Genomic DNA, 23296 nt, shown 5'->3' with positions numbered 1-23296 from the left:
AAAGAAATATTTTATTCTTATTTTAAAAATCTATTTTTTTCTTCCTTCTCTTCTATTTCAAAATAGATTTTTATAATAATAATAAATTATTTTTTTAAAAAATATTTTTTAAAAATAATTTTAAAAATCTATTTTTTATTACAAAAAAGTTTTTATTTTTAAAATTTTTAATAATTTATTATTATTTTATTATTTTTATTTATTTTTCTCTCTCTCTCTCCTTCTCTCCTCACACCTCGGCGAACTTGCACCGCACGCCTTTTGTGGCTGCTTCCATCGCCGTCCTCACTCATCCCATTGTGAGCCCGCAGCCCACCCCCCACGGCCCCCATGCTGTCTTCTGATTATCCGCATCACCTGTCGACTGCTCGCAACTCGCACAGCCCCCGACTGCCTACGTTGCCCCCGGTCCACCTGCAGCGCCTCCCCCCAGCCGCTGCTCCGCATTTCGGACATCGCACCCCAGCCACGCGTGGCTTAGCCGCCCTTCTCAGCGCAGTCCGTGCATCCAACGTGGAGGAGAGGAGAGTGCACAAATCCAGCGAAATCGTCAATTCAAATGATAATTTTCGTGAAATCGCGGGCTCAAATAGTGATTTCACTGAAATCACCAGTCTAAATAGTGATTTCCACCTCATCTGACCAGCGGGACTCGGGATGGGCTGAGGCGACCGTGAAATCGTCAAGTGACGATTTCATACGTGGACGGTAAAACCAGAATTTCATGTGTGGACGGTAAAACGCAGAAATAAGTTCCGGACGGCTGCATTTTTCGAAATAAGGAATAAAAAAATAATTTAAAAAATCCCTTTAAATCAAACGGTCAGAACGAAAGGTATGCGCATCTGCAGGCTGATCGACGATCAGGATAACTCCTTGGTGAGCGCTCGGGAAAAGAGGCCACCGCCACCAGCACCTCCCGTTAATAAACTCTCTCCCCTTCAAATCTTCCCACCTCCCACTCCATACCCCCGATCCCTGGAAGGCCTTCCGCTCTCCCCCTTCGTCTCGGACGCTGAGGTAAGCTTTTACGCTAGCCCCTCCGATCACTTTTGACCGAAGCCCTAGGGTTCGGTTTCCTCTCTCTATAATATTTCTCCGTTTCCGGCAGAGATTGGCTTCTTCTTTTGTTCTTTCTGGGTTTTGCGCTCGATTTTTAGGGTGCTAGATCTAAAGCTTTGATTGGTTACGGGGTTTTGTAACGTTCAGTCCTTATTTTTAGGTTGCTAGATCTAAAGCTGCTGAGCGAACCCTAACCCTAAAAGGCTCCTTAAAACCATGGATGCGAAGGACATCCTCGGTCTCCCGAAGAATTCCTTTCCGACTGCCCAGGAGAAGAAGCCTCGGCCCTCGAAGGATTCCCAAAGGAAGCCGGATGGCGTCTCTCGAGAGGTACTTCTCCTTCCCCAAATCTCTTCTATGCCCGAAAACCGCGTCTTTTTCTCCTCCCCGGTGTTATCCCTCTTCTAATCGGTCTATTTGTCATCTTCTTGCTGTTCTGGATTCTAGGTTTACGCGCTTATCGGAGGAATGGCGCCTCTCATGCCCTCCATCGAGGTCTCACACTTGAAGAAAAGGCCCAATTCGGAGAAGGAGAAGGTAAGAGTGTTTCTTGACCTTCTAATGGATTCCGTTTGTTTTCATCACTAGGGTTCCGTAGCAAGAACCGGTCCTTTAGGGACCGTGCAGAAGTCTTATGTTTACTGAGTGAGATTGCACTGAATTTCGGTTCTTTTTGTTATATCACTAACTAGATAAGGCTAATAGCAGAAAATACAGCCCAATAAGGTGTCGTTTCTCTGCGATAACAGTTTTTTTTAGCCAACTTTCCTCCATTATTCTTCCTAACTTTCATCATTCATATCAATGAATTTGACTTATCGAGATCCAAACTTTCCTCCATTATCCCCCATCTGACTGGAGCGCTGCACGAGGGATATTATTGGATGCTCATATGGGTTGGAGCGACATAAGAATTATGAGATAGTAATATAGGAATGAGAACATTTTGCCTTAGGACTCATTTGGTTTGAGGAAAGAATTTTTCTTCCTTGGAAGTCACTTTCTAGGAAGTCATTATCTGAAAAGTTATTTTTTAAGAATAAGATTTAGGCATGTTTGGTCGATCATGAAAAAGTGACTTATTTCAAAGTAGCTTATGTTTAGTTGAGCATCTATTTTTCTGAAAAAAATTATGTAAAATATCTATTATACCCTTAGTAGATATAAAATCATATATTTTTGCTCATAAACTTTATATAAATATAAATATTATATTTATATTAATATAAATATAATATAAATATAATATAAATATATTATAATATAACATTAGACTATAATAATTTATTATGTTAATATAATACTAATATTTATTAATATTTAATATAATACATTTATTAATATAGATATAAATATAGTATTAAATATAATAGTGTTAATATAAATATTAATATATTAATATAAGTATTATATTAATATTGATAAAAATATTATATTAGTGTAGATATTAAAATAATATTTTAAAATATAATAAATATTATAATATTAACATTAATATTAATATTATATTCATATAAATATTAGGATAATACTAATATAATATTATATCACTATTTAGTATTTCATCCTAACAATGCATTGATATTTTGTAAAATCTTAGTTGTTGATCTTAAAAGGATATTTTAGAAAAAAAAGTACTACCACTTTCTATCTCATGGGAAGTGTCAAAACCCACCTCTTCCATGGATTTCTACTCCCATGAAATGTGGGAAGTGACTTCTCATGGGAAGAGCTTTGTCCACTCTCACTTCCCATGGGAAGAGCTTTGTCCACTCTCTCTCCTCTTAAAACTCTAACCAAACAAGATGCCTCTTCTCTACTTTTTAAAAACTGCTTCTTCCCTCCTCCACTTCCTGTCAAACAAATGAGTCCTTAGTTGAGAGTGTTTTAGCTCCTCATTGTACTATGCCAAATTTTCATCTCAAGCCTCATTTTCAATCTTCCCTCCATCAACCCTTTTACCATTGGTTCGATCAGCTACAATATTGTAATTTTAAGCACTAGTATGTGAAATAACTATGTAAGTTAGTTACACCAGGGCAATTAAATTTAGTTTGAAGAAACATGTGGGTCAAACTATCAAGCAATAATTGGCCATCTAGAGAACATTGTGGGGCCTTGGCTAAAGAGACTTACCATGTGGTTTTGCAAATTAGCATGAAGCTGCTGCTAAGTGCTTGAGATCTTAAAAAAAGAATTGGAAGCATCAAAATTCTTACTCCAGTGCAAGATGTGGAACAAAGAAGAAAGTGTGAATGACCTAAGAAGAAACATAATCCTTCATGGTGCTTTTAGTTTGACTTATGGGCCAAATTGTCCTGGCATCCTCCTAAGAAAAGCTTGTCCTATCCTTGGCTGTGCTAAGGTGGATATAGATAATCACTTTATGAGAATCAGAGCATGGAATGCAAAAGAAGTTCTTGCTGGTAGATGGTTCATCCAAGCTAAGAAGATAATGAAAAGAAAAAATAACCGGAGATATTGAACTTTGCTTTAGTGTGAAGCCAAGTTGCACGTATTTTAAGTTCTAGGCATGCATATCCTCAAGTTTTCGTATGTATTTTGTGGATCTTCTTTTCCTTTGCATGGTCAGGACCAAGATTCACATAGTTCATAGGTAAGACTCATATGGTGGCATGATTTGTTTTTCACTTTACCAACTGGGATTTGTGTTTCGGTCAATCTGATCAGCTAGAATTGATGGTAACTTGTGGGTTCTTTTCTATGGCTCTAGATGGATCTTGTCACCATCTTTATTTTTATGGAAACATGTATGACATGAAATTCAGCATATTAAAATGCAATGCATGTGTGGCTGCTCTTTTCCAATTATTATTTTATAGCAAGATCCTAGAGTTGAACTTTGCTATTTGGGTGTCTTTTCTTTTCTTCTGACTGTTGTAATTATAGTAGAACTAGATCAGAGAACTTTCAAGTCTATTGACTTCGTTACTATTTTCTAAAAATCATACTTATATACAACCTGTGCAGATCACATGGCAGTGGCTTCCATTTACATCGTCTGCAAGAACAGATAGCTTACAACTCTATCATTGGGTTTGTTATTATGTCTTCTTCAACGCAAACATAATGATATCTGGTTTATAGAGTTCTGCCTTAGAATGCTGCAATTGATTCTCTCTCTCTTTTTTTTTTTTGGGGGACATCATATTATTCAGGTCAGGGTTGTAAATGGTGTTCCACCAACTGGTGATTATTCATTTGCTAAGTACAACAAGGTAAGAATGGAAACTTAACTCAGTTCTGTATTGCATACTAGCAATGATATTTTTCTATTTTCTTTCTGTTGTTTCACTATTGATTGGTTATGCCTCAGTCCTTTCAGTTGAGGAATAATATGCATTTCTTATTGCCACATGGATGCAGTCTGTGGATGTTCTTAGGTACACGGATGAGGAATATGAAAAGCACCTGATTGATCCTGTAGGTATTAGGTACCATAGAATATGCAATTTTAAATCTTTGTTTCTATCTATTTTGCAATGCAATTTATGGATGCACATACAAGTATATCACTGCAGCAATTTTTTGAGACCTGATATTTCTGGATTACTTTGTTATTTTATTTATATATGTATTGCTAGGGTTTTCCTAACACTTGGTTGACTGGCTATGTTATATATAACTGAAATACTTTATCAAGCGAATGAAGATCAGTTATGTGATACGAGTGGATGTTTTCTTTGTCTAAATTCTCATTATATGCAATTGTTTATATTGCTGTACAGCCAGCACATTATTTGCAGTCTGCAGATATGATAGTGCCTTTGTTTAATAAGATAGCTATTCAGCAGTCAACTCACCCACATGGTACACATATGGGTCTATTTCGTGAACTCTGTTACCTAAAAGCTGACATGCCCTCAATTATTTTGATTGATGAATGTGGGAATTTACTGAGCATGTCATAGAGAAACATTTTAGAGTTCTCTGGTAACATGGACATTGAGAGTTTGGTGCATGTAAACCATTCATCAAGGGTCTTCATTGGCGACAGTATAAACAAGCTGCTTGTTTTGCAACTGATATTTCTCTGCCTCCATGGATTATGTTAGTCCACCTCAATGCTAAGTTTTATTGTCAACCAGTTCTGTTTGTTTGCATATCATATAGCAATTAGTGTTAAATGTTGGCAGTGTCAATCATACACTACTTTTGTGGTGTGCAAGCCTGTACAGTGTATGGGGAATTGGAAGGTTGGCAGTATACTGGATACCACCAATTAAGTATACAATTATAATTCATTTTTTCTGCAGTATCTTTTCTCTGTTGATCTGTTTAGGTCCGACTTGATGCTAATCAGGAGCAAAACCTATTCTATTTTATAGCATTAGAGTGTTCATTTTTTTTTTTTAAAAAAAAGCTGTGGAGTCTTTTGATTCGATGCCAAATCTCCATTTTTTTTTCATATAACTCTTTCTTTTGATCTTGCTTGATATTCTGAACTTCGGATTTAGTGGATTTTGTGTTCCTTTTTTTGCCACCAATAGTTATTCTTGTTAGCAGTGATTGATTATCAAATAGCCCCTTGACCCACACTCTGTTGCCAAAAAGTCCAACTTTGGGAGTGCCTCATGGATGGTATCATAAATCTTGTTTTGCAGTGAAGAAACTTATTCTGCATAAAGACTTTGACTTGTTCAGATTTTAATCCACATTTGCTAATAGAATGCTCATTTATTTTTCAGGAAATAGAATTTTCAGTATGAATGAACTCTCAACAATTAAGACATTGGTGCTCTGATGGTTTCTCAATCATTTTTATCTTGTTCGGTTGTTTGTATGATTGTTGCCACTTATGAAACTATGCCTTTGGAGTCTGCAAAGCTTGCTGGCTTGCCCGCTTATGTAAGGCTTGGTTTACAGCAGGCATTCTCATATCCAATGGAAAAAGGTTTTAGTTAAACTTTCAAATTCTGAATGGTAATGATGAGAAGAATATGGTGGAATTAGGTAAACTATGGAGAAGAATCAGATTTTCTGATGTTAGTTTTCATCAAAGGTCCCTATGTAGAGTGGTATTTAGTCGAAGATGAAGAGAAGGATTTATTTTCCTAAGAATCTATGTTTTATTCCAAATTAGTCCATTCTTGATATAAAACTGTGATGTAAAATATGCAGACGTGATTTTGTTGAAAGATTGTGGATATTTAGGAAGGTTTTAAATATTGGTGGGACAACGGTCCCACGGTCCCGATTGTCGGGATGGGATGAGCTAGGAAATGGACCGGGATGGGACAAGATGTTCACCACCCGAAGTGTCGAGACATAAGGCATCCTGTTCCATGGAAGTGGGACAGCCCTGCTCCACAGTATTTAGAACCTTGCTTTTTATCATTTGTTGACAGGGTATTATGGAATATTTGTTGACACACTTGTACTTTTGGTGATGCTTTTCACTTTTTCTATGAATATTGATATACCAATTTTCTTGTTATATAATCTGAAAGCATTTAGCAGCTGCATGCTTTACTGTATTAGGGATCTGATTTGATGTGATTTTCATTAGATGTGGAGTAAGGAAGAAACAGATCAGTTATTTGATCTCTGCGAAAGATTTGATCTTCGCTTCATAGTGATAGCCGACAGGTTTCCATCATCTCGGAGCGTGGAGGAACTGAAGAGTCGCTACTATTCTGGTATTGTTGCTTCTTTAAAGTTAATTGTGGGGTTTGTTAAGACAATTTTATGTTTCCTTGATTAGATTTTTGCTAACAATGATATTGGAGATTATCTAGTTATGCTCTATTTTTCAGGTTATTTGGATATTATTGGATTTCTGTAAAATTTAAACCTGTATTTGAAAGCCTCATGCAAAATCTCTCTTAGGTGGTATTTGTGAACACTGATGAAAATATCATAGATATCCGTAACTCATGTTGAAACAAATTCAGACATCCATAAATCATATAGAAACAAATTCAGATATTGGTTTCTAATCTGAAACTTGTAGTCTGTTATCTCTATTTCTTTGCCATAAATTACCATCAGACTCTGGAAAAACAAACTATCCTTAAGGACATAATGTTTTGATGATAGGCATATTGGAAGCTCAACATGCTTGGCAATTCAAAAATTGTGGATATATTAAAAAATAAAATAAACTTTCCTGTAGTAAAATGAATTTTGAATGACAAAAAATAAGTGACCGAACAATTTATTCTTCTATGGAAAATGTGCATGGTGATTCTTACTCAGGGCTTGGGCATTTTCTTGCAATCACTGGTGATGGCTTTCTTTCTGCATCTGCATTGACACATACACATGGGGAAAAATGCTGCTAGCAACAGATGAATATAGTTTTTCCTTCCTTTTTCCTAGAGAACTGGCTACTAGATATCTATATATTTAATGGACATCATCTTAAATTGTAATTATAATGAGACTAAAAATCAAAAACAGCTCAATTTGTACAACAAAGAAGAGTAAGTATAGCAGTATAACCAATAAAGGGTTTTTATTTTTATAATCATGCATTGATGAGATTAAGTTTTAGACTTGAAAGTATAATTTTTTGAAGGATTTGTATGATTCCTATCTATAAGCATCTTCAACTCGATGATGAATTGTATTATGTGCAGGCTTTGTGCATGACTATGTTATTATTTTTGAAATGTGGTAAGTTAAGGTTTTAATATGTTTTGTCTGCTTGCAGTGACCCGGTCACTTTTAATTGCTAGAGCACCCTCTGCTTCTGATGTTTCTGGACATCCACTTGTTAAGGTTTGGTCTGGTTATCAAACTTGCTTGTCTACTAGGACTTCTAACATATGATGTGCACAAACTAATTTCTTTCCTTTTGAATTCCTCATCCTTCTTTAGGAACCTTACAACATGGTTCATGAGATTGAAAGGAAATGCGCATTGTCTGCTGTGCTTTCTCAAACAAAACAGCAGGAGCGCAGAGATGCTGAGGTAAATGTATTGTTTTGCAGTGTTAGCACTGATATAATAATGTGCATGTTGGTCGTGAATGATTATTTCAGACCACTTGTTTGTTTATTATTTTTGTGCCTAGTTTTTTAACATTGCTTCTCCAATCTGATAGCATTAACTAATTTTTTTCTTTTGTCAGATCCTTGCTGAAGCTAAACGTATAATGGAGTCACGCATGGCTAGTAAAGTGAGTATGCAATTGATAAACAGCACCTGTCTATTTATGCTGCTTGTTCCTTAAAAGGGTCTCTATTACATGTACAGGTGGAAACTAAATCTTTTGTATTTTTTGTATTTTTGATTGGTCAAAATGTCAAATTGGTTAGATCCATAGTGCAACTAAGTTGTCCAAGGGCAGCTATAGTATGTCAACAAAGTCCTATATACAATATTCTGCTCTATCATATTATGATGTCCATCAATCTGAGAACAAAGCTTCAAATTGAACATAATGACTTTGTCCACTCTGCACTTGATCCTGCTATCTCTTGATGGGTTTGGGAAGCCAAGCCCTGCTTCTTTTCTACCATATTGTTTTTCTCCACTATTCATGGGAAAGTATTCACTTTTCTGTGTCATCAAAAGTTCGAAGCTATTTATGTGGTTTTCAAATGGGGCTAACACCAAGGGTAAGTGTGGTACCATGATTTAGGTGTTAATAGATTCCAGTTGCTTCATAGGTAGGTATAGTTCTGATTCATTATCAATATTCTTCTCCCATCTTCATATTCTTTCTACATTTTCTCTAATTGCTTTCATTTTTCTTACCACAAACATCAGGGATTCATCAACAGAGCTGATTCTTCCTGCAGTATACCATATCAAACTCATATTAACTCACTAGTTATTCTGGTTTTTATTGCTATCGTTTTTAAATTAACTTGTGCCCACAACCCTGTATCGTTAGTCTCCATACTTCTTTTTTAAAAGATATTTATCTCATTCTTTGACAGTATAATATACTCCAATCTCTAACATTATAAAGTTAATTTTTTGAGATTTTTTTTAAAAGTAATGTACTGTGCTCTCAAGGCTTGCATATGTTTTCCTTTGACTGTAACTGCAGAGTGCCGAAGATGCCGAAATGCCACTTAACCCAACTGGTAATGAAACTGAGAAGGCTACTGCACCTGCTGAATCTGTATCGCCATCCACTAACATCCATCCATCGTCTTCAACTGCTGCACCTGCGACAGCCACGACAGAAAGTGCTTCAACTCCAGCTTCACTCCGGATGGTAGATCCAGTATTTTATTTTATTCTTTGACAACTTTATTGATTTGCTGTAGTTTTACCTTGTTATTGCCTTTCACTTTTACTGGTGATTTAAGATTATGCTTGACACACTTGGTTTCTCTTGTTTGGCATGCATGATTGTGATAAACAAGGCTAGTAATCATCTGCACTTGTATCCATTTCAATCCATGTGAAATTTGGATGCTGCATATATCTGTATCCAGTTTATTTTCATTTAGTCTTGCAATCTATAGGCCCAAAATCTATATGGTTTTTTTTGTATGCATATATTTGTTGTCTAGGCTTTTACTGGATGCAGGTCAACACCTGATCTCCAACCACTTGAAACATTTAAGGGTCTGTTTGGATATTCCCACGTGATTGGACTGAAAATCCTGTAGGAATCGGGCTTGCTTGCCCATCTAGCTTCCATTTTCTAAGAAGCTGTCCAGACATGAAAAAAATGACCTATGTAGTTTTTTTTTTTTTTTTTTTTTCTTTTCCTTCCCATAGGATTTGGGTTGGGTGGAGTTTGGTTGATACAGGGTCATGCTTAAATGGATGGCCTTGTCGGTGAATCCTATAGGATTTTCAGCCCAATCCTATAGGAATAGCCAAACAGACCCTTAAATATTACCTGTGGCCTGAGCATGATAGATAAATTTGTAGCATGTCCTGCATGTGAGGTTTGGTGCGTACAGGTGGTTGGCTAGATGAAAGAAGCTGTTATTAGCACCACTGATTTCAATCCGTGCTTTTAAAATTATGTTGACCTAGCCCTACATTGTTTTTGTCATTTCTTGTCCTTAACTCCTAAGATGCATGCTTGATATTCCTCTCTGCTAGAAATTCATTTGACAGTTAAACCAACATAAAACTTCTTCCTAACCAAAAGCTTAGGGTTGAAACAGATGCGGAGTGACGTCAGAAAAAAATTAAATGCTCACATTAATCCTGAGGGAATCTATAGACTCTTCTATAACTTCGTTTTTTTAAAATTTTCTTTATAAAAGAGACATGGCTATGCTGTAGATTGCTAGAGAGAGAGAGAGAGAGATTAACGGTCTTCCTACATAAAACTATAATTATTCTTTGTTCATCCATTGATGAAAAATAAAGTACAAGAGGACCTTTTCAACAAAAATCAAGAATATAAAGCATGTCCGTGAGTTATACCATGTCTAATGTAAATTCTCATAGGCATTGTAATTAAGCTACCTTCTGTTGTGGATTTGTGTCATACAATGTGGTATTCTGCCCTGTTGTATGATTTGATTGCATTAGATGGGTTATGTGATAGCGATGTACCAAGTCTTTTTTTTAAAAATAATAATAATAATAATTATAGGTGGAACAATGTCTCAACCTAATGGATCTTTAGTTGTACTTATCCAAGAAATTTCTTTTAATGCGAGCATGTCATACAAATGTTATTTTGGGATAAGTATCTTCTCAAATCTTTGTTCTATATTCTTAATGCACCTGCTTGGTTAGTTGTCGTATATGCATCTACCTTTCTTCCGTTTCAAGTGTTACTAATATGAAAATTTAAGTGTTACTAATATGAAAATTTTCAGCTTCGCGTGTACTTGAGAACCCATGTACTTGACCAAATGGTGCAAGCGGCAAGCTCAACTGCTGGTCTCAGGACCATCAAAAGGGTTGATCAGACTTTACAAGATCTTGGGGTTTGCTTCCTCCTCACTTTCAGTGCTTAGAGTTATGCAGCAGCATTTAGCACTAATTTTGAAAAAAAATATACATCAGATAATATGGATACAGCAATAGTTCCTATTTTCTATGTAATAGTAGATAATTTCTTTTTTCCTTTTTCAACTGCTAGCCCTGAGTCTATTATCTACAAGTTTAAATGTGTTTTGTTGTAAAATTAATTTTACATCATGTTGGATATAACATCTGTAGCAAATTGAGCTGCTTTCAGCTTGCTGCTATTAGCTTATGATGATCCAACTTCTCTTCAGGTTCATGTGAAACCAAAGGTCCCAACAAAAGCAGTTTGTGCAGAACATCTTGAATTGCGAAAAGAAATACTTACATTGCTCAACCTACAGAAACAGGTTCCTACATTTACTACAATTTATGCCATGTTCAGACGACAACTGCATTTGTTTGTTTAATTCTGTATCTAAGATTTACATTCATCTGTTATATCAATCAGCAATAGCAATCTTGTTGCACATGCGTGCATTTTGTGCTTACATGTACGCTTATCTTCATATGCACGTGCATGTGAATAACAATGCGTGTTTTCATGCATATTTATCTGTCAAGGTGCATCTCTCTCTCTCTCTCTCTCTCTCTCTCTCTCTCTCTCTGTGTGCGCGTGCGCGTGCATGCATGCATGCATGCATGTGTAGGTCCTCTGCACAGGCTGCTCTAAAATTAGAAGGCAAAGAATTATATGGGATCTGAAAACTCATTGTTTTCTTCAACACACCCGGGGGCATGTTTGTTGATACTCTTCATAATGTGACTTTTAAATTCTCTCTGTACAGCTCCAAAATAAAGAGGCAGAAGCTTCAGCAAATCGTGATAGTTCATATGCTGAAGCACCAAGCACTCCCAAGGTAAATATACTTGTAATGGCTATCTATGCAGTATTTTATCAGTTTGTGTGAAAACATGTCAGCCATATTATAAATCACTCATGGTCACCATATAGACTAGTTTTTTTTATATACGGGCTTTGGAATTTAAGTATTGGCACCTTGTGTTCATGGAACTAAGTCCTTTTACAGGTGAATGGCATATGATGATTAAATACCAAATCATAAAAAATGGACAGCCTTTTTTTGATATAAAAAATGTGTTTCAAACCAGTGATCTCCAAGTCAGATGGAGAAAACTTATCATTACACTAAGGCTCACTTTCCACCAAATTATAATATCATTAAATAAATGTATGTGCTTACTCTGGGTGAATGCGAGTGAAAATTGCACTGTTTTCTGCTGAATTGATGGTTTAATTATCAAACTGTGGGCAGCGTACTTACCGTGGGGATGTTGACCGGGCATTCGTCCCTGATTCTGTTGGTTTTGGAGGTAATATGGAAAAAACTGTTAGCTTTTCCTCACAATGACTGCATTCGGTTTGTAATTATTAAAAGGAAGGCAACTTGACAAATATCATCCGAATGTGTTTTCAGGTGAGAGGGTGGGTAAAAGGGACCACAAACGCAAGGTCTGCGATTTCACTCTGCAATTTGTTTTGGTTCTCTCAAATTTTGAAAGTTCATCCTCTTATCTCTATAGGTGTTCTTACTTTTCCAGGCATCTGGAAGATTTATAGATGCACCACCATCACCACCGCAATCCAAGAGGCCCCGGAAGTTGAAGGCTTCTGATTGATGATGTCGAGAGAGACAATTGCTCTCCCATCTTCACAACAATCTGATGGTCTTGGTAATTTTATGCTCTTCATGCAATCCCAACCACACAAAGTCTTCTGCAATTATCTAAGTTGTAATGATGTTGCTACGCAAGGATAAAAAGCTGAACGGCAAAACCCAGTGAAAGCAGCAGCATCGATTGGGAGAGTAGCCAGGTGATGACAACTCCCCGCTGGTTTCTTCCTTTGAGGAGCCTTGGGTTGCATATCTGCCGACAGCTCTTGTAATTCTCGTGCATCAGATTGTAGCATACCGAACATCTCCAGTTCGCTGGTGCAAAAGTTGGCGTTGAATGTTTCAGGGAATTTTTTTTGAAATTTACGTCTCTCTCTCCCTCTCTCTTCGTGCGTGCGGGATAAACTAGAGGGTAAATTAGAGAAAATAATAATAATCTACTTGAGTTTTAAGTAAAAATAGTTATCCTGAAACGTATTCTAAAAGAAGTAACTAGATGGTAAAAAATAATTTAATTATCTTTAAAATTAAAAAATAATATTATATTATTATAAAATAATGTTATATTATTATAAAGCAATATTGTATTGTTGTAAAGCAATACAATAATAAAAAAATATTATATTATTATAATATAATATTATTTATTATAAAAAAATTATATTAATATAATATAATAAGTAATATTATATTATTATAAAAAATATTATATTGATATAATATAATATTATCTTATTGTAAAAAGGTATTGTGTTAATATAATATAATAAAGTAATATTATATTATTATAAAAATAATATTATATTAATATAATTTTATTTTATTTTATTGTGAAAAAAATATTATATTATGATAATATAGGATTTTAGTATTTTAAAAGATATTAAGAATTATTTTAGTCAAAATAGGTAGTTATTTTTAATTTATGTTTTAAATGGGTAGTTTTTTTTATTCAGAATTTGTGTAGGTAGTTATTTTTAAGTTAAAGATATAGTTGAAAATTTATTTTTGTATAATATATTTGAACGATAAAATGTATCTGGGGATGGTTATGCTACGTGACATGTGTACCTCCTCCCCCCCACCTCCCGAACACCCTCCCTCGCGGTTCTTTTAAATTACAATCCATGTTTGGTCCCTCATGTTTCAAAAAGTTAAAAAAGAAATTCTATTTTGTTTTTCTTGGAAGAGATCCAAATCTCATGGTACTTCACTCTGGGCATGACAGGATGCCAACCGGTCCTTACCCGCTCCAGAACATTGGCTTCTTGTTGTAGGCTTGCGTGCTAACCATACAATGTATGCTTTCTATGTGATTATTGTTCTTGCTGTAGGCTTGCGTGCTAACCATACAATGTATGCTTTCTATGTGATTATTGCATATTGAAAGATTTGTTCGAGCTCAATTGTGCATTTATTTTAAAATCGTGTCCGATGCATAGGATTGTGGTTTGCATCTAATTTGTTGCCGTATATGCCCTTTCTCAAGGTGTCGTGACCCCATGCAGGAGGAATAAATTCCATGCGACCATAGCTGGTGGGCAGGCCCGACATTTGGACCATGTGACGTACACTGGCTCGAGTTCAAGGCCAAGTCCACATTGAACTTTATTGGTTTCGTCTCTTGACCGCTGGAAATATGATTCCCAACTCCAGTCGATATACTCCTGCAGTTCGCTACTCTACGTCAATTGATTTCTCTTTATCCGAACGATCTCTCTCTTTTCGTCATGTTGTTATTTTTTAAGTTCACTTCAGCCACGAGGCAGTTTACTTAAAACAGTAAACCGGAAATGATGAATGAGGCTACAAGTTGCTGCTCTGGTTATAATAGCCAACCGAAAAAAAAAAATCATTTGGTTAAAAAATAAACATATTTTTACATTTAAAATATAAATACGTCTGATGTAGCTGATTATTTAAAAAAAAATGTATGTATTCTGATGATGATAATAACAAAGATGGAGATGCAGCTCGTGCTGGCAGTGGGTGGTAGAGGAGAGGGGGTGGGTGTGATGGTACGGTGAAGATGATATGGAGGAAGAGGCAGCAGTAATGGTGAGGATATTGACGATGTTGTATAGACGAAAATAATGATGGTGATGTTGCCGTGAAGAAGATGGCAATGATAGTGAAAGCGTTGACTATGTGATGGAATGATGATGACAACAAACGTTATAGAGATATCTACGATGATAACAGGGGTGGTGGTGAAAAAAGCATTGATGGAGACCACAATTGATTGGTGATGTGACATGAGTTGGGGTGGAAATAATCTTAATGATGATGATAAAAAATATATATTTTTTAAAAATATTAAAAACAAAATTTATCATTTTGATTTTACATGATTTTATAATTTTATTTTAAATTTTCCACAACTGAGTTGTCATTACGGCATCTCGTGACTGTTCATATATTGAATATAAGCCGCCCGCATCGCATTTCTTGCAAAGGAAAAGACACAGATTCCCGGTGGGCTCAGCTTCCGTGGACTCGCACTGCTGGTGAAGGTCATGGACAGCACGACACCGCGCAGTCCAGCTCAAATAGCTGAGGTGTCCACGGATATTAATTCAGTGACCGTGGAGATCTGGTGTCGTGTGCCAGAGTGACAGTGCGTGTACACCTTATATCTATCCCTGTACTCACAGGAAAAAAAAAAAAAAAATGATGTCCCCTATGGCTTCTAGACCGTCCGTTTCGGACTCCAGGCCACAAGCCAAGACGCAGAAAGAGAAACCTCACGAGTCGTGATGGAGCATCACCTCACGTGTGTGTGCGTGTGTAATAATTATACGGTGTAAATAATGAATGAACGAAGAGTACCGAGTGCAGGTCTGGTGGTGACAGCTGCTGATCAAATCCTTAGGCGGAAGGGCCATGAATAAAAAGATCAGAGAGCTTCAGTGTATGGTCCACATATCTTGGACGAGTACGGATCGGAGACAAAGGCCATTTGTCTACAGGAGGAGGCAGCTTTCCTGTGAGTGGGGTGGGGCGGAGATCGAGCAAGGGTTTTTGCGAAACAAGGCTTTAAAAAAAACCCCGTCCTTCGCTTCTTAAGCGCGCCACCTCAGAGTATCTCAAGAAAATCTCCAGCCGGTCAACCAACATCTTTTCCACGAGAATATCCAAAGCTAATCTGGCGACAGCCCACACCATCACACCAAATCCGGATGGCATGAGGTACATGCATTTATTTATTTATTTATTTGATGATATAGACAATGGATTAGATAATCGAGATAACGTGTTCCAGATGCATGTGACTCCATATCCCAGTGAGGACAGGATTTCACATGACATAAAATATCAAATTGCATTGCCGAAATTGGACGACAAGAAGGAGTATCAGGTGACATCTGGACTCCAAAAATTCAACACATCATTCGAACGATGATATATCTACATTGACTTCTTTTCATTATTTTCTCCCAACTCCTCCTATCTCAAGAACAACTTCATTTTATTTCTTACATTGTGGAAGAGAGTTTTGCTATGCAACTCGTTCGTGGATTTTAATTTAGGAAAGCCATTATTAGTGTTGCAGTTCTAGATGGTCCAAGCTGATACGACAGTGTTTGGCTGGTGAAATGGATGACACCATAAAATATTTAATGAAATCAGCAATCTGGCAGAGCAGTTGATTGGTTTGCGAGCCTTTCGATAGAGCTAAAGGTCAATTCAACCAACGGAAAGTATTTGGCGGGGACGCCCCGTAGAACGGATCCAGGTCCTTGGGCGTCGCTCCGCTCGCAAAAGGAGAGGGAATCGGGCTTAGGAAAACGGGAGCTCTTTTTAATAATGCTTAGTGGCTCAAGAAGCGCTACACCCTAAATTTAATCATCTCCCCGCCTAATAATTGCAGGTGGGTAGGCGAGTCAAAAAAGCAGCAGGGTGCTGAGAAATCTATGAAGTACTGATTTCACGCCCTTTCTACCAATCTACGCGAAGGTCACCTGAACCAGGCTGCACTTCTATTAGCATGCCCTAGCTTTTTTTCTTTTTCTTTTCTTTTTTTTTTTTGGGTACAAAATAGCATATCCTAGTTCATCACAAGAAAAAAAGAACTACCTAGGAGGTTCTCACAGAAGATTGGATATACACAGCCTTATCTTCCATTTAAAATGATTGTATAATATCAAAACTCATCCTCATAATTCATCACAAGCAAACAAGCATATTCAGCTGTAAACCTCATATTTTATGATTTGCCCCATGATAATCCAATATAATCAAAATGATATCTAAAAGTATATGTTGTGCAGAAGTTTCATAGTATGTAGTAGAAACTAAATTGGCATATGTAAGAGTATTGATAGGATCATGTCGATTGGATTGTCCGCATCTTGGATGAATTTTAGCTTTTTGCTTGGGCTACCATCCTGTTGAAGAACTTACATGTTAATGATGAAAGTTGTATTATGTCAGATATTAGATATGCTGACACTTGTATATTACTATTTTTGATGCTCCGCAGCTTGTATTCCTGAAATAAGAATTTATAAATTATAACAACCATGAGATTCCAATGATCACTTAAAACTCTTTAGCTCTTAATCCTAAGACCATTTCTTACCCCATCATAAATGATCAACGAAGCAATTAAGCACCATGCCTTTGTCTACTCTCCCTATTATGATAAACTCATCCACTAGTTAACTTTATCATCCTAGAGTAAGAAATTATATATCATATATGATTCTCAAAAACCAACTAAAACCTTTAATTAGAATATTTGTCAGAATTATGAAAGGCAGAGAGTATTTTGAACAATTCATACTCAAGAAAAAAAAATCGAGGTAATATTAAAAACTTCGATCAACATACAACTTGCTAAATGTTGTATAGAATAGTCACTATCCCATGCATGAACATATAGTATTCTCATGAGGAAATATAGAGAAAGGGAAGGATTAGTTGGACCATGTGGGTTGGATTCCTCTACCATAAGATAAGGGTGAGCGTACTATCACATAGCAAAAGGAGAAAATATTAAATTTCCTAGGGTCATTTTCCAATAAACAAAGGAGAAACCTTACTTAAGATTCAAATTATATATCAGCTTATTCAAAAAGTTGGACCAACATGCCAAGCAAGTCAATGTGTTTAAAAAGTAAATAACAACTATGCTAGGTGTACTATTTTCTTAAAGAAATTCTTGCTCTACCAACTTTTAAAATCGCTAGAGAGTAGGAGGTTTTGGACAGGGCAAATGCTTCATCTCCTCCAAAACCTCTTGACACATATCTGATCATGAATTTTTTCTGCAAGCACACTTGTTATATTAATATCGGCCTTAAATTAGTCACGAGCCTCATGTATGGCCCTTAAACACCAGTACAAAGCCGATTCCAAGAAGATTGTTAGGGAATTCAACAACATTCAAAAAGGAAAATTTAGAGAGAGAGAGAGAGATGGGCAATTTAACTTCAATGACCATTTGTACACTTTCCTAACAAGATTGATTCTCCCGTTCTCTGGAGACAAAAGTGCAATTTTAGATGAATTTCTTGAATTCAGCCATGTTTAACACATGACATGATTTGGTCTAAATTCCAAGAGCAACTGAAAAGAAAGCACCCAAATATAACTCTCAGCATGAAACATGTTTTTCTTGCCACCTCATTCCACATCCCCGGCCATCCATTGGGGTTCCGCGATCCACCGACCCCTGGGTACGCTTACCAATCTTCCACCACGGACCACCCTATGCTTAAACTGAATTAATATAACGACAGCATGAAACATGCTCTTCTTGCCACCTCATTCGATAATACCGGCCAACCATTGGGTTCCGCGATCCACCGACCCCTTAGTAAGCTCACCATCCTTCCACCAAAGACCACCCTATGCTCAAATTGAATAGGTGGCATCTCGAGTCTGGTCCTACTCGGGATGAAGAATGAGAGAAGCACCAAGTGTCCAAAAGGAGAAAGAAGACAAGGGTATAGTAGGGTGCCAAACTGAACGCAAGGTACTCACACCGAGGGCAGTCCGTGTTTGGAATCAGATACTCATGTGAGCATTATTGAAAAGTGAAAACCAAGTGAAAAAGGATGAAAATGGAGGGATGAGGTGGGCCCTGGGAGTTGGCATCCGACAATAAAAGAAGCAAAGGAAGGAAAAGAAGAATGAAAAAAATTATCTAGCAGTGGAGAGACAAGACATCCTACATATCCATCTATCCATTTGTCTATACTCCATTTGACGGTCTTTTGATATTCCAACAATACAACTGGTAGTTTAGTTCAAAAATAATACAGCAACTAATTGAGTTTTATTCTGTGCCAAAGCACATAATGGGTCATCTAAGTTAATAATCCATATTGCACATCAAATTAAGAAACACATGGATCAAATTAAATTTGTTGAACATCATTAATCATCGATCCAAAAAAAATTTTTGCTTGCCATGGTGGAAAGTTCATTGGTTAAATAATCATTAATACATAAACAATAGGAGGTATCAAAATGTGCTATGTTGTTAGTATAAATTTTGTTAATGATGTTTTAGTAATTCATAAATCCTAGTCTAAAAAAAAAAATCTCACCAACTAGCAATCCTTTTGCCTGATCCGAAGTGGCATAATAAAATTTACTGTATATTTTTTAAAAAATAATTATAAAAAATAATTATGAAATAACTGACATATTATTTCAGATTTTTCCTCAGTATGATATCATCAACGAGATTTATGCTTTTTTTACTACCATGATGTTAACTTATCGATGATGTTAGCTAAAAAATATTTTTGAAAGTTAGAAAAATATGAGCTATTAAGAATATGATGGAGCCCTAAAAGCCGCTCTCTCTATTCATATAATCCGTAAGACTACGAGTGGTAGGCATGACTATGTATGTAGTGTATGGAGTTATCCTTGCCCGGGGGAAAGAAAATACTGGGACTCCACCAACTATTTTCATTATATATCAACAAGGTCAGTACTTAGTAGCCCAAAACGAAGGAAAAGGAGGGACTCGTCCTTATTCGACTCCCCGGAATTATTTGACACACTCTCTCTCTCTCCCTCTCTCTCTTTCTCTCTCTCTCCCCTCTTTCTCCTTCCAGTCTTCTGTCTTGTCTCTTTCTTTCCCCATACCATTACTTCGGTCCCCCTGTCCGTCTCCCACATCCCCCTCATCAATCCCTTTAATTAGCCCCTCTCATCTTCCCTCTAAAATCTCCTCTTATCCCCTTCAGCTCTCGAGTAGAGGAACAATAATGGTGGCCAAGAAGCCAAGAATAGTGATCGTCGGGGCGGGGATGGCGGGGCTTACCGCCGCCCACCGCCTCTACACCTCCACCGGTGACCTCTTCGACCTCTGCGTCGTCGAGGCCAGCGACCGGATCGGCGGCCGGATCCTAACCGCTGAGTTCGCTGGCGACCGCGTCGAGATGGGCGCCACCTGGATCCACGGCATTGGCGGCAGCCCCATCTACGCCATGGCCCAGGACCTCCAGGCCCTCGCCGACCCCCGTCCATGGGAGCGCATGGACGGCTTCCCCACCGACCCCCTCACCGTCGCCGAGGGCGGCGCCGTCGTCGATCCATCACGCGTCGTCGCCCCCGTCACCGCCCTCTACCGCCGCCTCATGGACTCCGCCCGCGCCGGCGACGCACCCGTCGACCCCAAGGACCCCGGCGTCGGCTCCTTCCTCCGCCGCGGCCTCGAAAGGTACCGCGCTTCCCGCAGCGACGCTGGCGGCGGCGGCGGCGGCGAGGGCGACTGGACCCTGGAGGCGCTGGAGGACGCCGTCTTCGCGATCCACGAGAACACGGAGCGGACCTGCACCTCGGCCGACGACCTCAGGTGGCTGGACCTCGCCGCGGAGAGCGAGTACCGGGACTTCCCCGGCGACCAGATCACGATCGCCAAGGGGTACTCGCGCATCGTGCAGACCCTCGCGGCTGCCATCCCCCCGGGCGTGATCCGGTTTGGGCGGCGGCTCCGCCGCGTCGAGTGGTGCCCCGATGGAGGCGGGAGCGGCGGCCCCGTGAGGCTCCACTTCGAGGGGGATTACACCCCGATGGCTGCGGATCACGTGATCGTCACGGTGTCGCTGGGGGTCCTCAAGGCGGGGATGGGGCTGGGGAAGGAGGTCTGCTTGGGGTTGCCGCCGGGCCCCGGTGTGGTGTTCTCCCCGGCCCTTCCGGATTTCAAGCGGGGCGCGATCGGACGGCTGGGATTCGGCGTGGTGAACAAGCTCTTCATGGAGATGGACGATGATTCGCAGCGGTTCTTCCCGTTCCTCCAGATGGCGTTCGACCAGGCGGAGTCGTCGGCGAGACACGTGGCGAAGATCCCGCGGTGGATGAGGAGGACGCACTCGATCTGCCCGATCTACGGCGGATCGAGGGTGTTGTTGGCGTGGTTGGCTGGGGAGGAAGCCATGGAGCTCGAATTGCTGAGCGACGAGGAGATCATCCGCGGTGCCCACGCCACGCTGGACGCCTTCCTGCCTACCGTCCACCCGCGGATCGCCCGGGTGAAGCGGACCGGCTGGGCCAGGGATCCGCTCTTCCTGGGCTCTTACAGCTACGTGGCCGTCGGATCCAGCGGCGACGACCTGGACCTCATGGCGGAGCCTCTGCCGCGTGAAAGCGGCGGCGGAGGAGACGGTGCTCCGCCGCCGCTGCAGATATTATTCGCCGGGGAGGCCACACACAGGACGCACTATTCTACCACGCACGGGGCGTATTTTAGCGGCATCAGAGAGGCTAACCGGCTACTCCAGCACTATCGCTATACCAGCAGCTTCGTACAATATTAGTCATCATTAAATTTAATCAATAGATAGTTATCACCCCAGTATTCTTAATTAAAGCTTATGTAATAGAGGGAGGGAGGGGAAGGTGAGGTTTGGGAGGGTGGGCACGTCTATGAGAAGATTTTTTTTTTTTTTTTTTTTTTGGCCCTTTTTTCCCTCTTTGCTCGCTGTTTTTCTTGAATTTTAACTTGCCCCATATTTCTGTTGTGTCTTCATCTCTCTTGTTTTATCTTGTTCTTTTGACCGGTGATTGGTTCAAACACTGAGCTTATTCCCCTTCCAGGGCTTGTTTGGATGCCCAAACAAGATATGTAGGCTGTGGTCGTAATCTGCTCCAAAGTTATATAAAGAAAGACATCGTGGAATCAGTCTGGAGAGAAAAAGGAGAACATGGGCCTGAGAATGGTCCCTACCAAGACCACCATGATATCACAAAGCAAATGATTTTTTTTTTTTTTTTTGTCTAAGGAAAAATTTTCCGTTTCCAAAATAATTTATAATCTCTCTATGTTTTAGGATTTTTGATTTCTTATTTAACCTAATAACAGAAATTTTTATTCCCGCAACCATTTACCTTCTGCTCAGCACCTCCTTTATCAGGTTAATTCCATGGAAAGAACCTAATCAAACGGCTAAACAGACACTAAAGCTTTATTTTAAACAAATTAGCTCAAATGAATCTCTTCCATCCACAGCAAATAAGATGCCCATATGGCGGTCCTCCACCACGATAACCCGTTTTTTGAACCAGGCAAGGACTGTACCCGGCAGCACAATTCTCCACGACAGAATCATGACAACTTGTAGACTCAGGACCGCATGTTGAAATAAACATGCTGAATCAGGTCAAAAACTTTGCCAAATCAGCTCGAACCAGGTCAAAGCATGCCCGTGAATCCCGAATATTAATACCACCAAAGAGTAGTAAATAATACAACTTGAATTTTCGATCCCCTCGACATATAATTTGTATATAGATTTTGCACCAACAAGTGTAGATTTAGCACTTACCCATACCAGATGGCCTATCGAATTTACAGTGGGAGGGAGTAATGAAACAGAATCCGATGCACACAACCTATCCAGGCTGCTTTCTTTGATATGCCACACAGAAACGGCCAGATCCGGGCCTGTTCCATGATCTCGTTCCAAGATCTGAGAAGTGACCAGAATCACTTGTTTGAGAGTATATGCTAAATCCCCACAGACAAGCCACCCAGATCCGGTCCGGCTGCTAATCCAAATGACAGATGACAAGCTTGTTTTCTTGTGGTTTTGTTGGGTTATGTAGGTAGGAGGTATCTCTACATGGAGGTCAACATTATTGGTGTCAGCTTTGTTTGCCAGCAAGCCACGTGAGGTGGGGCGTGTATTCCCCAGTTCTGAAACTAAGTTGGCCCATCTTCCAGTGATATGAGACGAAGCCATCTTCCATAGTGCACGCACAGCATCTCCACACAGACATGTTGTATGCTGTACCATTTGCACATCCCTTTCGGGGACACTACTCCTGGCCGGAGTATACCTGACTGCCCGTCCACACAGCAGATTGATATACAAGTTTAATTGTAAGCTATTTGAGTTCGTAGATGTAAATAATATTTTCCCAAAGGTAATACGGTAAATGTACAACAATCAAGGTTCCAGAAAATAAAGAGGGTACCAATGAACCGAGCTAAAGTTGGGCTGGACAGCTTTGGGCTCAGAGTGGGCATACAGACATGTGGACTTGCAATTTTCTGACATGCTAAAACCTATACGGTGGAAGAGGAAATGGCACATGTGCCAAAAGAAAGATAGCGGGCCACACGGCTAGAAGCTATGCATAAACGTCAAAGGAGCATAGGCTTGTCTTGCCGCAGATGCAAACACCATCCACCTCTAACGATTTGTCCGCGT

General features: G+C 39.1%; 2 protein-coding genes across 3 annotated transcripts; both read left to right on the top strand.

Moving 5' to 3' along the window:
* The first annotated feature begins 890 nt into the window (after positions 1-890).
* On the top strand, positions 891-12982 carry LOC105032387 (SWR1-complex protein 4). Of its 2 annotated transcripts, XR_829819.4 has the most exons (18): positions 891-1020; positions 1223-1392; positions 1510-1599; positions 4054-4119; positions 4242-4301; positions 4450-4506; positions 6593-6722; positions 7739-7806; positions 7906-7998; positions 8159-8206; positions 9086-9256; positions 10833-10943; positions 11238-11333; positions 11772-11843; positions 12261-12318; positions 12423-12457; positions 12547-12678; positions 12760-12982. XR_829819.4 is itself a non-coding variant. In XM_010906865.4 (17 exons), the coding sequence occupies exons 2-17, from the start codon at positions 1279-1281 to the stop codon at positions 12622-12624; spliced, it is 1347 nt and encodes a 448-aa protein (XP_010905167.1). In that variant the 5' UTR covers positions 891-1020; positions 1223-1278; the 3' UTR covers positions 12625-12982. The 2 variants fall into 2 exon arrangements, 1 of the variants encoding a protein (XP_010905167.1); XM_010906865.4 differs by having other exon boundaries at positions 12547-12982.
* Positions 12983-19605: 6623 nt separating this feature from the next.
* Positions 19606-21677, top strand: LOC105032618 (polyamine oxidase 1). Its single transcript, XM_010907141.4, has one exon. The coding sequence runs from the start codon at positions 19850-19852 to the stop codon at positions 21398-21400; it is 1551 nt and encodes a 516-aa protein (XP_010905443.1). The 5' UTR covers positions 19606-19849; the 3' UTR covers positions 21401-21677.
* The last annotated feature ends 1619 nt before the right edge of the window (positions 21678-23296 follow it).

The sequence above is a fragment of the Elaeis guineensis genome, chromosome 2 (genome assembly GCF_000442705.2).
Source record: "Elaeis guineensis isolate ETL-2024a chromosome 2, EG11, whole genome shotgun sequence".
In the NCBI taxonomy this organism is placed as follows: domain Eukaryota; kingdom Viridiplantae; phylum Streptophyta; class Magnoliopsida; order Arecales; family Arecaceae; genus Elaeis; species Elaeis guineensis.
The sequence above is the reverse complement of the archived record's forward strand: the minus strand, read 5'-3'. Positions and strand labels throughout refer to the sequence as shown.

Coding starts and splice junctions, on each gene's coding strand:
- LOC105032387 (XM_010906865.4), top strand. CDS start 1,279: ATGGATGCGAAGGACATCCTCGGTCTCCCGAAGAATTCCTTTCCGACT. Junction 11,334..11,771: donor TGCTCAACCTACAGAAACAG/GTTCCTACATTT, acceptor CTCTCTGTACAG/CTCCAAAATAAAGAGGCAGA. Junction 11,844..12,260: donor AAGCACCAAGCACTCCCAAG/GTAAATATACTT, acceptor AACTGTGGGCAG/CGTACTTACCGTGGGGATGT.
- LOC105032618 (XM_010907141.4), top strand. CDS start 19,850: ATGGTGGCCAAGAAGCCAAGAATAGTGATCGTCGGGGCGGGGATGGCG.